This window comes from Bipolaris zeicola (genome assembly GCF_000523435.1).
Source record: "Bipolaris zeicola 26-R-13 unplaced genomic scaffold scaffold_31, whole genome shotgun sequence".
Taxonomy (NCBI): Eukaryota; Fungi; Ascomycota; class Dothideomycetes; order Pleosporales; family Pleosporaceae; genus Bipolaris; species Bipolaris zeicola.
This window is the reverse complement of record NW_006912080.1, coordinates 1,212-15,777: the sequence shown is the minus strand read 5'-3', so window position 1 is coordinate 15,777 and position 14,566 is coordinate 1,212. Positions and strand designations below refer to the sequence as shown.

Genomic DNA, 14,566 nt, shown 5'->3' with positions numbered 1-14,566 from the left:
AAAAGCTAAAAGCAGTCAGTTGGGTAATGTAGTCCATAAATCACCTTGCAGACGCACGAATCAGCGTCGACATAATTATATCTTATCTCGGGACGCGTTCCAGCTGCAGAGGGTCCACGCAGGAGGTCGCCGATGGCCGTCGTTCGCGCCTCTGCCCCTCCATCCCTGCCCCACCCCGCGGCTCAGCGACATTGCACGTGAGCAGTGACTAGATTTAGCATTTGGCCTGTTGTGCCACTACAAGAGGCGAAGTCCGTTCATGATAATATAGACGGGATTGTCGGCGAGGACTGGTATGTCACTGGCGATATCACATTGGAAAGCATAGGAGGATACGAAGAAGAAAGATTTTTGTGGAAGAGCTAATTGCACACTGCAAGGGCTCCATTTTTGATAGTATAATACTAGTACTGTACAGGACAGAGAAACAAGAAGGGCCTATGCAGCTCAGGTATATGCACCACGTGCTCGCACGTCTCTGTTGACGGCTGGAAACGAACTCCAAAGTCACACCCAGTGATCTGCAGAGGGCGATCGAATGCAAGTCTACGTACGATGAGGTACGTGCATTAAGGCAGTAAACGCTTTTGTTGATAGGAAATCCAGGGGAATATTGCGAGATGTCCTTATAATAATGGATGGGCCGGGGGTGAGGGGCGGGCTCATGATAGACGCAATTAGACAGCAGACGTATAGGTAAACGGTGGGCTTTGCAAGATACTCTCGAAAAACCGCAACGACGCACCGTCGATCATCATGTGGAAATGATAACATGAACGCACAGCTATCGATGTAACCCAAGGACTGGGGAGCTCGCAATAGTCATCCATACGGCAGGCATAGATCAATCGATGTTCGGCTCACGCAAAGCAGCGACGGTAATGGTGTCCCTTTGTAAGCATAGTCAAAAGCCACACCGTCGTAGACAGTATGCTCGAGGACAGCCAGTGGTTGGAGGAGCATGAAGTGCAAATGTGTCATCCGCAAGTCATGAAAACATCGGGTATGCGCAGATCAAGAAGTCGAACAAAATAGGTCCAGAAAAATCGGGTATAGTAATCATGCCAGGCAGCAAAGATCCAAGCATTGGTCATGCAAACATGCAGGGCTCGGCGAAGTTCAGCAAGATATGCATCGGTCACAGCGACTAGGTGGCGACTATGCGCCTGGGGGTCCTTGGGCACCTTGGCCGCCTTGTTGTTGCTGAGCAATGGATGCATACCACATTGCCAGGTAGTTCTGGTAGCCGCCATAAACGGCATACGGGTCAGCAGCAGCGCCACCTGCAGCAGGGGCAGCGGCTTGCGGGGCTTGTGCAGGCGCAGCAGCCTGTCCATATGATGGTGTCTGTTGATGTGAGTAGCCATTATCCTGGTTGCCATTATCACGTCGGCGCGAGTTGTTCTTTTCCCGCTGAGTTCAGTTAGTATCGTATAAACATGACCAAACTCGGAACAAACGTACCACTTGATCAACCTTCTCCCAAATTGCTCGCTTGGCATCATCGATGGCTTGACGTGTTCCAACGAGGCCAATCTCGCGCTCGATATCAGCGCCAGATGCTTGCGAAACGTTGATCTTGCAGCCAGTTTCGGACTGCATGGATTTGATGGTTTCACCGCCTAGGTTCCTGTTAGTATAATCATCGCATAACAGATATCAGCACATGTTACCTTTGCCAATAATCATGCCGACAGCGTCAGATGGAACATGAATGCTATCATTGATCTTGCCAGCGCCGACGCCACCAGCACCAGCGCCGTAGGGATCAAAATTGTCACGTCTGTTGTTGAAAGGTTGCTGCGACGGCGGCTGTTGGTTGCCGGTGCCTTCCATTTGCTTAGTGTCACTATCGACAATTTCCATGATGAGTTCCTTGGCATGGGCAGCAGCAGCAGGACTTCCAATGAGGTTCACAGGACGCAGACCGTTCACGCTCTTGTTTTCACCAACGATGTTGACGTGGCAGCCACTGCGTTCTTGCAGATCACGAATAGTCTCACCACCGCGGCCGATGATGAGACCAACGGTTCGATCGGGCACCATAATCTGCGACGACTGTTCGCCTTCTCTAAGAGCCGGTTGTTGCTGGCCGACCGTCTTTGCGGTAGGCCTAGCATTGCGGCCAGTCTCACGAGCAGGGTTTCCACCATTCTCTTCGATGATACGGTTGATCTCGCGCTTGGCACTGATACGAGCACCAGGACTGCCAGTTATACGGCATTCGCGCTGAGGTCCAGATTCGGGGCCGTTGATGAATTGAATACGTGTCTGGGATTCTTGTTCAATGCGGCGGAGACTCTCACCTTGACGTCCAATGACAAGACCAACCAACGAAGAGTCAATGAGAATCACCTCAGAGTTATCATTGGCAGGGGGCGAACGAGCCTGCCCGTATTGCTGGGCGGGAGAGAAGGTGTCACGTCTAGGGGGCGAGCGATCACGTTCACGACCATAGCCGCCTCGGCGCTCATCACGACGCTCATCGCGGTATGGATTGTAGCTTTCACGCACGGGTTCTCGGCGCGCTGGAGAGCGCGAACGCGACCGAGAACGTCTGTAGGGCTGACGCCCACTGAGGCGCGGGTCTTCTTGGTAAGCTGGAGGCGTGTAAGTTTGCGCTGGGACACCATAACCAGACCAAGGTTCAGCAATACCTGGGCGCGCTGCTTCATGGGCAAGGCCTTTCTGGGCTGCAAAACCGCGCGCCTTTGCCAGCGCATCCTGGATGCTTACAGACCCAGAGCTCACGGGCTTGATAGCACTAAGGTCAAGACTGCCAGAGTGTGTGGGTTGTGGGAAGCTGTAGCCCGGCATGGCTGGCGGGGTGGCAGTAGGCATTGCGCCAGGGAAGCCTGGTGGCAGGGCTTGCGGAGGGGGATGCTGTGCAGGCGGAGCCTGTTGGGGTGTCTGGGATGGTGTGGTCGACGGTCGGCCGGCGGCTGGGTGAAAAGTCAGTATATGCGCGGGCTGCGGCAACTCCAGTTTGCGAGCCAACGTACCAAGAGCCGCCAGGATGGCGTTGAGATCTGGAGGAGCGGCCATGGCAGGCTGCGCGTTACCAGAAGATTAGTAGTAAGGTCAGAGAAGATGCAGGGACAGGAAAAACAAGATGTGGAATGGCGAAGGCAAGAAATACAGCAGCTGAGTTGGTCGCGCCGTGGCTGTCTGTCCAGGTAGCAGGAATCTTTGCGGCGAGAGAGAAGAGGAGTCGGGCGCGGCCTTAGTACGCGCTAGTGCCAAATTAGCCGAACCAAGTTTCTAGCCCTTTGGCGACCGCAGGTGAAGGCACAGTGGGAGAGCCAACCACGTGCTCTTTGATTTTATCATTCACAGTCGCTGCATATTACTTATATCTTGCATTGTTATTTTATAGTATGTTTTCGTTCCATTGATGATTCCTAGTCAACACACGCGCCAGGCCATAGGACGCTACAAGCAAACACTTCAGTAATACCGCAAAGAACGCCGTGCGTCTGCAGAGATAGACGTATTATGCCACCAGTTCACTTTGTAGCAACTCCCAAACCCCTGTTCCTATACTCATGCAAGCTATCCAACTCCCTCCATGCTCGAACTGCAGGCACTGCCTTCCTTTATGTAACAGGGGTGCGGGCGATGCGGACCACCTGTCTGTTGAGAATCCAACATCGCCCACACAAGATGAACATCATACGAAACCCTGCCAACCCTATGTGACATGCAGGGTAAACGTGTTTATATAGACATTAGAAACGAATCAAGGGGCGATCGACGTGGTGGAATAGATCTGGTGCCCAACAGCTGGCCTCGGATGCATACGTGGAGCCCAAAATTCAGGGCTCACTTCTTCATCATCTGTGAGATGTTGTTCCACTTTTGTTTGAGTGCCTCGTGTTCTTCGTTAATCTAAACGTTTCGTTAGCTGTGTCTCCGACTCAACCTAGCTGCAGTAGCCTTACCGTAGCCCATTGCATCTTGACATCGACCAGTTCCTTCTCCATCTCGGCCATTGCATCTTCCAGATTACGGTTCTCGTTGTGAACAACAATGTTCTTTTGCATCACAGTCTCCATCTCGTGCTTCAGTCGTGCTTCGACCTCTGCAGGCTGTGTGTCGACAATCTTCTGGAGCTCTTGCACCTTTGTCTTCAGTGTCTCGTTCTCTTCTTCCAAGTTCTCGTTCTCCACCTTGGTTTTGATGAGCTCAGAGGCAACCTGAACGTGCTCCATGTCCGATTGTTCGGCTCGGTGTTCCAATGACCGCACCTTTTGCTCCAAAGAAGCAACCTTTTCTTTGAGCCCTACGAGCTCAGTCTCACGGTCCTTTTCTATCCGTCGTTGCTCCTTCCATTCAGCAGTGTACTGCTTCAGTGTCTCGGGTGCAATCTTTACAGCGACAGCATCTTTTACAAGTGTGTCAGCGCGGTAAATCTCCTTGTCGATACCTGCTGTGGAACCAAAGAAGCCGTTCTCAAGAATTGAGTTCGCAGAAGGGGCTTTGTCAATGTATACGTCAAACAGTCGCTCTTTCAGGAAGGTTGTGAGTGTTGCCATATCCTTCATGCCTAGTAGTGTTTCGGCGTTCTTCTGCATCAGGACGATGCCAAACTTCAGGATGGCCAACTCGAGACCTTCGCTGAGGATCAGGTCGTAAATACGTAGGACTAGCTGTAGCGGGAAACGGTATGCGAACAGCGTAAGGAACCATTGCGTGGCATAGAGCTGAGGCTTTACATCCCGACGGCGCAAATGGCAGTAGAGAGCAGGTTCAAAGTCTTCCAGGAGACGTTCAAACTGGTAGAGATGCAAGTGGAGTCCAGGCATGTCATGTACAAATAGGTCCCGGAGGCCATATTTGTTCATCAACGTTACGAAAAGGCTGAAAGCCTCTTCTTCAGGCATCTTGTAAAGTCAGTAATGTAACAAGGGAAACATGAATTGGGACCTACGTTGAATAGTAGAGGCATGGCGATAAAGTTCATGCCCTGGGCGTAGCCAACGGCATCGTCGTACAAAGCGTAAGCCTTGCAAATACCGAAAAGGCCATCCTGTAAACCAGCCGCCATGACGTACTTTGAGTAGCTTGTACGCGCACCCAGGTCACGTTTGATAACCTTTTCCAGTTTCGAGATGGCGGCAGCGCTTTGCTTCTTTTCAGCAGCCACTCTTGCCTGTACCTTGATGGGGTCTTCGGAGTTATCTGCGGTGAGTGGCGGCGAGGCCGGCGCTACGTTTGTGCTCCCAGTCGTAGTGGGTGGGCTCGAGTAGTCTGAGTGAACTGACGAGGAGGAGGAAGCAACTGACTCCTTCCCATTCCCGTTTGTCTGTCCACCGGTAAGATTGGGTGTGCTAAGGCTCATGTGTTCCTTATCAGTACCACGGGCTACGAGTTCCCGATACGTGACCTCGAGCTCCTCGTTCTTGCTTTGCGCCATCACCTGCCAAATAACACCTCGGATGACTTGGGGAATTCCATTTGCAATGGCATGATTGAGTTCCTCTGCGCTGGTGCGGGCGATGGCAGCTGGTCCTTCATTGACCACAGACTGCCAGAGATCCCAATCTACAGGCTCAGCTGCATCTCCCGCTGGGCCAGCAGCAAATCCGGATGCAGTTCCAGGGGCCAGCTTTGGATTGATAGTAGGTTGTCTTGTAAGTGATGGTGGACTTCCTGGCTCGTCTTCGGGAACGATGGGTGGACTGATGAGACCAACACTAGTCGGCCTGGTTACCACAGCAGTTGGGTTGCCGTTCAGGCTGGTTTCGTCACCCATCGTTATGCCGGCTTCCTCCCTCATGCGCAAAAACTTGAAACGGTCTCGAAGATTTCCTTGGCTCGTTCGGTTGTTCGAACCAGTCTCGCCCTCACCTTCGGTCCTGCTCGACGAGAGGTCGGGATTGCTACCGATGGTCGCAATGGAAGCCCCTGTGTTTCTGCGTTCCGTCATTGTTGTGGATGCTGGCGGAGACTCAGATTTCTTGCTGGTGCTATTCCTTGACAGCCACGCGAAAGGACCGGTAAGTTTTCTGGACGTAGTTGGTGGCTTTTCTGGCGCGGTTGAAGCGGTTGGAGCGGCTGGCGCGGCTGGCGGAGCGGGGGGTGGAGGAAATTTGACAGGAGACATTCTTCCGGAGAGGCCTTGGATCGAAGCCGTAGAGTCTTGGGAGTCTCGCAGTGGTGCTTTTGGCACAGAGCCTGGAGCTTTTGCACCGTCTGCAGTGGGTCAGTCTCAGAATTGGGAAGCATGTACTGGGACACGTGGGGAGGCCACAAGTTGGCAGGTGCTGTCAGGAGGTGTGGATGCTCCTGGCATTGAAATGCAGGCATTCCAATCTTTATATGGTGTTGTTTGTCTCAAACGGAGAGGAAATACGCACCACCATCCAAAGACACATCGTCCATGTCCGACGTTACCGACACTCTGTTGGGTAGGGGCGGCTTTTTGACAGGTGCATCGTTGATGGGCTTTTCCGGTTCTTCAGCTTCGCTGCCTGTGCCGGACTCGTCTGTTTCGTCGCTTTCGTCACTTCCATCACTTTCATCCTCCTCTTCACTCTCATCGCTGTCGTCTTTGCTGTCTTTCGGGGCTGCTGCTGGTGCTGCACGTGCAGTCGGATCCGTCTTGACTTCTTGTACGGTCGATGAGGGGGTCTCTTTTTGAAGTAATGAGCGCGAGCGTGACTGTGATTTTCCAGAGGGCGAGTCTGGGCGAGGTGAAGTTTCCGATGCGTCCTCGAAACTGTCCTGTTGCGGCATGACGGTTAGCAAGCTTGCACGCTGAAGGCTTTGCTAAATCAAACAAAGACATGGTGGGAGAAATATGCAGTGCGTACCGCGTCCTTGTCGGAACTGTGTGAGCTTGTCGGCCTGTTGTCGGCCATGTTTAGTATGTTTGTGAGGGCGGGCGGTGTGGGTTATTGGGTGGTGCCGAACAGCAACTTGAAGGGCAAGTGCAGTCGATGCAGGACAACTCTTTAGTTTTTGTTTGGGTGAGGGGTATAGAATAAGGATTAAGGGCTAGTTATTTTTGGTGGTTTTCAACGAAGAAGTCGAGGGGTTCGGGGGTGGTGTGAATGGTTATTGTGAAGATGGGGGGGTACGTGGGTAGTGAACGGACAATAGTGGAGCAACCCCGGCGGCGGCGACGGCGGCCTAGAAGGCCAGGGCTTTGCGAAAGCCACGAAAAGGAGCAACCACTGAAAGTTGTTTTTCGGCGACTCGGCGTCGCATCAAGACTGTTCGTCTCGAGTCTGTGTGGTTGTGGGAATTTTGCTGACAGGTGCGGCTTTCGTCTGCATATGCAATGCGCCCCTCAAGCCAGCTGTTCAGACGGCAGCCAGGGTGGTACAACTGCGGTTAACCTGAAACAAAGCCATCGGCTGGCCTCCCGCTGTGTCTGCGAATCGAGGCTGATCAGGCGTTGACGCACGCCACGGGTACACGACGCGCTACCGATACAACGCTATCATACATGTGTATTTGACAGCCGTTGGTACTTTGCTGTGTAGACGTGGCTTTGCTTTTACAGGTACGAGTACATACACAGACACATGTACATACATGCATTGACGATTAGCCTAGTACAGCAAGTAAGTATGCGTACAACGCCTCGCTCCTTCCTGTTGAGCAAGCGGCCACGCGGTGCGCTTTCCTTTTGTGGTTCAGGGGACCACCTCAGCATCAGAGGCTACCAGGACATTGCTTTTTCTCCTTCTCAACCTTATGCCACGACCGCCTCCTTATTTCCCGTCCTCCAGCTTCAAACTCTAGCCAACCTGGCTATTTCTGTTGCACAACGGCGCCGCATCAATTTGTCACTCGGAACGCATATGAATTCAATAATGTCAAAGGTAAGATTGTAGATCAACATCTACGTAAGCGTAGTATATGTACAAGAACACCAACAATTCTTTTTCACCACCACCTCGCGTCTCCTCGTGCGCATTGAGCCATCCCAATTCCTCTAGTTGATGCACTGCGAGTAGAAGTCGTTCTGCTTGACGCACTTGGCAGGGGCCTCGCATTCAGTGGGACCATTGTAGTTGACACCGCCGCACTGGTAGTAGAGCTTAGCAGTTCCTACGGAGCCAGTGGGGACGGCACCGGCGGGAGCTGTAATGCCAGCAGGTGGGCTGGGGAGGGTGGCAAATGTGCTGGGGACAGCCGGAGCCGATGGAAGAGTATCATTGCCAGAAGGAACGGTGGGTGCGAGAGTAGGGGCAGCAGTCTCGTCGGCAATCGAAGAGGGAGCAGGCTCAGTTGAGTTGGAGGCGGGAGTATCAACTGGAGCAGCGCCACCAGCACCACCGCAAGTAGCAACCGCACCACCGGGAGCCTTGTAGTTGGTAGCAACGTATCCGTTGTAGTAGTTGGGGATGTAGATGTCGGCATCGTCAGCCTTGTAGGCGCCGGGAAGCGAGATGGTAGGTGTGCATGAGCCCTTGCTGCCAGTGCCCTTGATCTTCAGTTGCATGCAGCCAATATAGAATCTTTGTCACGTTAGCTTATACATGATAAGTGAGAAGATCAACTTACTGCGCGCCACCCTTTGTCTGAGAAGAGTGGAGTGCCAGCATCTCTGAACGGAGTAGGTACTCGCCGCTGGCAAGGCCAGTGGGAAGAGGGAATTCATGCGTCATGTTGGCTGCTTGCATGATCTCAGAAGCCCACTTTCCATCGACAAAGTCCATCTCGTCAATCTTGAACCATCCAGCACCGATACCAGTGGCTTGCGAAGCATCATCGACGGGACCATAAAGCATGTGCGTGATCGGTCCCGGGTGTCCAGAGTTATCCCACTGGACCTTGATCTTGTCACCCTCGTTGGCCTCGATTGTCTTGACGCCGGATGGGACCTTGGAGCCGCCAACGTTGCAGGCCATGTCGTCGCTCGTCAAATCAACTACGGGGCTGTTGGAGGGTGGCATCCGGATGCCGACCTGGTATCCGGGCGTGACATCGTTGACCCAAAGTTGGTGGAGGTTCTGGTGAGCCGAGACGGCGGAAAGAAGAGCGCTCGTGAAGACGGCCTTGATGAACATGGTGACGTGTGTTGGATAAGTGTTATGTACAGTTTTTGGATTTCAAATGTGTGATGGTGATGCCTGATCACAAAGATGGAATGTAAGGTAAAGAATGAATGTGGTAGAAAGGAACTGAGTGAATGTGTTCAAAGAAAGGACTGGCCCGTTGGAATGATGGAAAAAATCGATGAGGGACGACTGTCCAGCGCTTTTATGTATGTCCAAACGCTGATCCTTTACTTCAATTACGCGCCTGCACAGGATAGTATATCTCCGAAGACTACGGCGAGCCGCCATGAATCCTTCGCGGCAACAGTTCGCGCTATCCCGGCCACTGGGTGCGGGAACGACATTGCTTTGACAGAAACGAAGTCACGGCACGCCAGCGGCTTGTCTAGAATAAGCAATGAATTTACTCCATGTGGTAAAGTTGTAGTGCGCCATTATGCAACACGTACTATCCGAGATTGAATGTTCATGATAGTGGAGAAGCGAGTGTTTCCAAGTCTGCCAGAACGGGCTAGCCGACCTGTTTCGTGCTTGTTTCAAAACGAAAGCTCCTGTAGCGACTCGCCATCAATATGCAGAATCTGGCTCGACAGCCGCTCCACGTCCAATTTATTCTAGAAACTGGGACTGAACGGAAGAAATAGACAGCGAATTCCCGCCAAGGGCATCGGAAATGAAAGAAAGGTCTGGTAACGGGGATTGAAGATGATAGAATAAAAAGATAGAAGTGTATGACTCCAATGTCATTGTCGCCCATTACTCTCTTCAGTGGAATAGCATATTTTACTTTTTGGATCCTTTGATGAGGCCGCAGTCCATGACGCGTCGTGCTGGCGCCTATAGTGGGGCAGTTTCGAACAAAAATGTCTTGCTCAAGGTATCCCTCTCATGATTGTGACGAAGCCTGTAGGCGCCGAGGCAACAGTTCTCCCCACATCTGACGATATCCTGCAAAGCTCATTACCTACATCAGGTAATCCATCGTTCCCACTACTAGGCAAAGGATTTGTTGGACTTGGCGTCTGGGCAATAGATGCTGTGGTGCTTGTCAGGGTGGCAAAGAGTCTTGTGGATACTGACACCTTCCCCTGCACTAATTCTCCATGAATATAAACAGTGATCTCCTGTGCGGCAAAGCTCGGTGGGACTGGTCGGACAATTGATAGGAACCATGCGCCAAATAGCATGGATGTGTACCACATGGTAGTGAGGAAGAAAATTACAAAGAGTACCCAAGGAATCGAAACACGTTTTGCGGGTATGCGGCTGCGTTGTGGAGGAAGTGCCGCTGGAAACGCCGGTGGAGTTGAGTTTGCAAATTGCGGATGATTGGGATCCGAGTACTAAGTATCCCGCCTCGGGCAGCCTCGGACGCGCCAAAGGCTTAACGTATGTTTCCAAAAGTCTGTCAAGCTACCTGGAAGTCGTACAAAAATACTGTAAGAGATTTGGTGGTATTCTATCAGTACAGATGCTAGGCCTTTGTCCCGCGAGCGTAGCTTAGACAGAGTCACCTAGCTAGCGGCTAGTAGTAAGGCTACGTAGTACTAAGCATAACTCGCTCGTTATCCAGTTTGGTCCAACGTGATCGAATGCATGCTTAGACACCGCACTGGAATCCACGCACGCCTGTTTTTAAGAGTGAATGATGAGTAGTAGAGGTAGGAGGTTACATGTACTCCTGTAGCAATATTGAAATTAGCTTAGAGTAATTGACACATATAATTGCAGAATCTGACATCTCTACCCCACAGACTTTGAGCTTCTAATGCCTATCTTTGCTAGCCCTCGTACCAGCTTTGACTGCTTGCCTGCGTATGCACGTGCGCTGCTATCCGGAGTTATGGGAGGGATAGCAAGCTGGTGCTGCTTGTGAGATGCAAGCGCGTCAGCGTAATGCTGGTGACACGCATGCGTGGTTGAGTGAGCCTTCCCAAGCGTAGCTTCGTACCCAGTGCATGCTCTCTTGTATAGAGCAAGGGCTTCATTGTAGCAACGCTGATGTGTAAGAAGATTGGCAAGGCAGTATACGCTCGTCAGCGTGGATAGGTGCTCATGCCCGAGGACCTTCTCTCTCCGCGCCAGCGTCTGTCGATTTATCGCCTCTGCCTCTGCATACCTGCTCTGCCTAGCTAGTAATAGTACTAAGCTTTGCATACTCGTTAGCGTGTCTGGATGCTCATGCCCGAGGACCTTCTCCCTCTGCGCCAGCGTCTGTCGATTCATCACCTCTGCCTCCTCGTACTTGCCCTGTCTATCTAGTACCCCTACTAGGTTGCCCATACTCATTAGCGTGTATGGATGCTCATGCCCGAGCACCCTCTCTCTCCACACCAGCGTCTTTCGGTTTATCGTCTCTGCCTCCTCGTACTTGCCCTGCCTATCCAGTACGTGTGCTAAGGTATGCATACTCGTTAGCGTGTCTGGATGCTCATGCCCAAGGACCTTCTCTCTCCGCGCCAGCGCCTGTCGATATAACACCTCTGCCTCCTCGTACTTGCCCTGGCTGCCCAGCACGTGTGCTAAGTTGTGCATGCTCATTAGAGTGTCTGGATGCTCATATCCGAGCACCTTCTCCATTAACGCCAGCGTCTGTTGGTCTATCGTCTCTGCCTCCTTGTACCTCCCCAGGTTGTCTAGTACGTGTGCCAAGTTGTGCATGCTTAGTAGCGTGTCTGGATGCTTATGCCCGAGTACCTCCTCTCTCCGCGCCAGCGTCTGTCGATATAACACCTCTGCCTCCTCGTACTTGTCCTGGCTATCTAGTACGTGTGCCAAGTTGCTCATGCTTAGTAGCGTGTCTGGATGCTCCACCTTCTCCATTAACGCCAGCGTCTGCCTATGCATCTCCTCTGCCTCTTTATACTTGCCCTGCCTAGCTTGCACTATCGCCAAGTTGTTCATGCTCGACAGCGTGTGTCGATGTCCGTACCCGAACATCTTTTCCATCCGGGCCAGCGTCTGCCTATGCATCGCCTCTGCCTCTTTGTACTTACCTCCAATCACTCTAGCTAGTCCCACCATCCCCATGCTCTCTAGCATTCTCACATCTTCTTCCCCAAGCTCTTCACTCCTAACCTCCATCGACATCATCGCCATCTCCTCTGCCTCGCCTGCTCTCCCCCGTCGCCACGCGTACCATGCCGCCCTATATAGCAACAACGCCCACTCCTTTCGTGACTCTTTACTCTCAGGCCTCTGTGCTAGTGCCGCTCGTGCGTGTGGAAATAGGGCTTGGCACTTCTCCCAGTTTTCGTGCTCTCCAGTCGGCAGCGCTGCACACAAGTTGGAGATAAATTGCTCTCTCCACTTAGCCAGCTGCCCTTCGTTTTCGAGCCACGTGCGCGTCGCTAGCTGCACTAGGCTATGCATCTCAAATGTGTCTGCATCTCTAGTCACGGCGATAAGCGAGTAGTCTCGCAGGACTAGCACGTCCTCTTCAAATCCGTCGTCTGCTATGCTGCTCTGTTCGTGGAGTAGAGCTTCCTGGATCCCCTGTCGGTCGAAGAAGCTCATTAGCGACAGCAGGCCTGCTGCTGACTGTCTTGTGCTCCGTATGTGTTCGAATGAGATCTGCCACGTTACCAAGACAGAGTTGCTGGCTGCTTTATCTCGGCGAAGGTGATCCGCCTCCCGGTTTAGCAGACTCGTCTTTCTGCGATCGCTCTGCCGGTACTCCTCGAGGTACTGCCGCACTGAGCACCGTGGTGCTCGCTCTCGAATATATGCTGCAGCCTGCACGAGAGCAAGCGGCATACGATCGAGTATCATAGCTAGCGTAGCGATGTTTTCGTCTTTGTCGTCTATGTCCCTTAGCTTTTTACGGAGCAGAGCATATGCAGCTGCATCGTGCATTGGCTCGATTAGTATAATGTCACTGTCCTCCACAATCTGCTTCGCTGCGTGCTTTGTCCGACTCGTCACAAGGACGGTGCCGTGCCTGCTGAAAGGCAGATACCTCGATAGATGCTGCTGGAGACCACTGCTGCCCTCTGTCGGAGAGACTGTAGCAGCATCATCTGCATTGTCGAGTACTAATAGCCACCGTCCGTTCTTCGCATCGCGCAGCCAGTCGTACACTAGCTTAAACACGTCTGCTTGCGGGTCCTTGCGGCCGCGAGCCCTAACCTGGTCGGCGATCTCCCGGAAGCTCTGCTCGAGTCGCGCGGTGTTGCTCGCATGCGCCCAGAACACCCATGTGTCCAGCGACTGTTCGGCAGTGCGGTAGCAGTGCTCGATGGCTAGCTGCGACTTCCTGTGTTGTATGTTAGGTGCGAGCACCGACCTAATGTTCCTTCCCTGGGCTTACCCCACGCCGCCGAGGCCCACTAGCGCTACCCGCGATGCTGGCGCTGCGCACCGTTTGCTAATCTGGTCAAGCAGCGTTCCGTGGTCGACGAAGTCTGGGTCGCGTGGAAACGGGACGCTAATCGACGGTTCAGGCGTTGTCTCGGGTCGTTCTAGCGTCGCGCTGTCGTCAGCGGCTAATAAACAAGTGCACGTACTTCAATAGCATTCAAGGCCGAGTTTACCTGGTGGTAGATAAGTGTAATTATATGCTAACACCAGCATGGTCAGTACAGATTCATCCAAGTCGACTTAGGCACGCTGTGAATGGATGCTAGTGAAGAAGGAATTGTCTCGATTGAGAAATCGGTGTGACCACACGAGGGCGAAATTACGTACTTGAAGGGCCCTCATTGTATACTCTAGGATTGTTGACCTGCCGATTGTTGCTTCCACCAACTACATAATTCGTAGGGCTGCCGCCTTCATTGGCAATGATATTGCCCGCTCCAGTATGTGTATACTTGCCGTCCTCATTCGCTAGTGCTTCCGTAACTTGCTCCAGTGCGTCCAGCTTGTCGCCAATAACATAGATCTCCTTCTGTTCCAACAGTCTCAAGTTGTCTTGAATAGTCACCAGAAGCCTCTGTGCCTGGCTATCTCGGCCGAAGAAGACAGTCTTTGTGCCTCTCCAGACGCGCTTGGTACGATTCTCCCCGTCTTTTGGGCACGCTTTCCTGAATATGTCTCTTAGTTCAGCTAAAGCCTCCTTGCACTGTTTCAAAATCGGCTGTGCGTTCTTGCTAGCATCCTCTGTGATTCTCCCTTCATCGCAGCTCTCCTGCGCACTTTCCAACAGTTCTTGGATTGCTGGCAGCTTTTCGAGCAGGTCTCGAAGCTTTGGTGGTAATCCTTGAGCATCGTGAACGGCACGCCCAATTTCGATGATCGTAGTAGCGATGCCGATGCAGGCGTCGATCAGCTGAATGGCAGTAATGGCTTCGGCACCGGACATTTCGAATCATCCGTACGTACACAATTTGGGTGTGTTGGGCAGGTATGGGCGCGTATCACGGGGGCAGGAAGGTATTCTAGCAATGCAGGCAGGCAGGCGAGCAAGCCGCTTATAAAACGGACCGACGAGGTCCTCGCGGGGCTAGGACTAACACGGTCGCTTGCGCACGCATTGGAGGAGCTGCATGTTCATATCTTAGGCTAGGCTGAGAACTGATGGAGGTGGAGTCGCGGCTGATAGAGCGGACAGG

General features: G+C 52.6%; 5 protein-coding genes across 5 annotated transcripts; all 5 read right to left on the bottom strand.

Moving 5' to 3' along the window:
• Positions 1–1,158: 1,158 nt before the first annotated feature.
• On the bottom strand, positions 1,159–3,045 carry COCCADRAFT_89569 (uncharacterized protein; the record flags this gene model as incomplete). The annotated part of the gene is made up of 4 exons (XM_007711594.1): positions 1,159–1,413; positions 1,465–1,622; positions 1,674–2,942; positions 3,003–3,045. 4 exons carry the CDS (start codon positions 3,043–3,045, stop codon positions 1,159–1,161), a joined length of 1,725 nt encoding a protein of 574 aa, XP_007709784.1.
• Positions 3,046–3,822: 777 nt separating this feature from the next.
• COCCADRAFT_89639 (uncharacterized protein) lies at positions 3,823–6,863 on the bottom strand (the record flags this gene model as incomplete). Its single annotated transcript, XM_007711593.1, has 5 exons — positions 3,823–3,888; positions 3,942–4,883; positions 4,931–6,195; positions 6,360–6,726; positions 6,816–6,863. The coding sequence occupies 5 exons, from the start codon at positions 6,861–6,863 to the stop codon at positions 3,823–3,825; spliced, it is 2,688 nt and encodes an 895-aa protein (XP_007709783.1).
• A 1,082-nt stretch (positions 6,864–7,945) lies between these two features.
• COCCADRAFT_89549 (carbohydrate-binding module family 1 protein) lies at positions 7,946–9,023 on the bottom strand (the record flags this gene model as incomplete). The annotated part of the gene is made up of 2 exons (XM_007711592.1): positions 7,946–8,471; positions 8,518–9,023. 2 exons carry the CDS (start codon positions 9,021–9,023, stop codon positions 7,946–7,948), a joined length of 1,032 nt encoding a protein of 343 aa, XP_007709782.1.
• An 863-nt stretch (positions 9,024–9,886) lies between these two features.
• Positions 9,887–10,357, bottom strand: COCCADRAFT_89486 (uncharacterized protein; the record flags this gene model as incomplete). The annotated part of the gene is made up of 1 exon (XM_007711591.1): positions 9,887–10,357. A coding segment is annotated over one exon (471 nt), but the record flags the coding sequence as incomplete, so codon positions are not given.
• Positions 10,358–10,757: 400 nt separating this feature from the next.
• On the bottom strand, positions 10,758–14,316 carry COCCADRAFT_2908 (uncharacterized protein; the record flags this gene model as incomplete). Its single annotated transcript, XM_007711556.1, has 3 exons — positions 10,758–13,269; positions 13,324–13,498; positions 13,701–14,316. The coding sequence occupies 3 exons, from the start codon at positions 14,314–14,316 to the stop codon at positions 10,758–10,760; spliced, it is 3,303 nt and encodes a 1,100-aa protein (XP_007709746.1).
• Between the last annotated feature and the right edge of the window lie 250 nt (positions 14,317–14,566).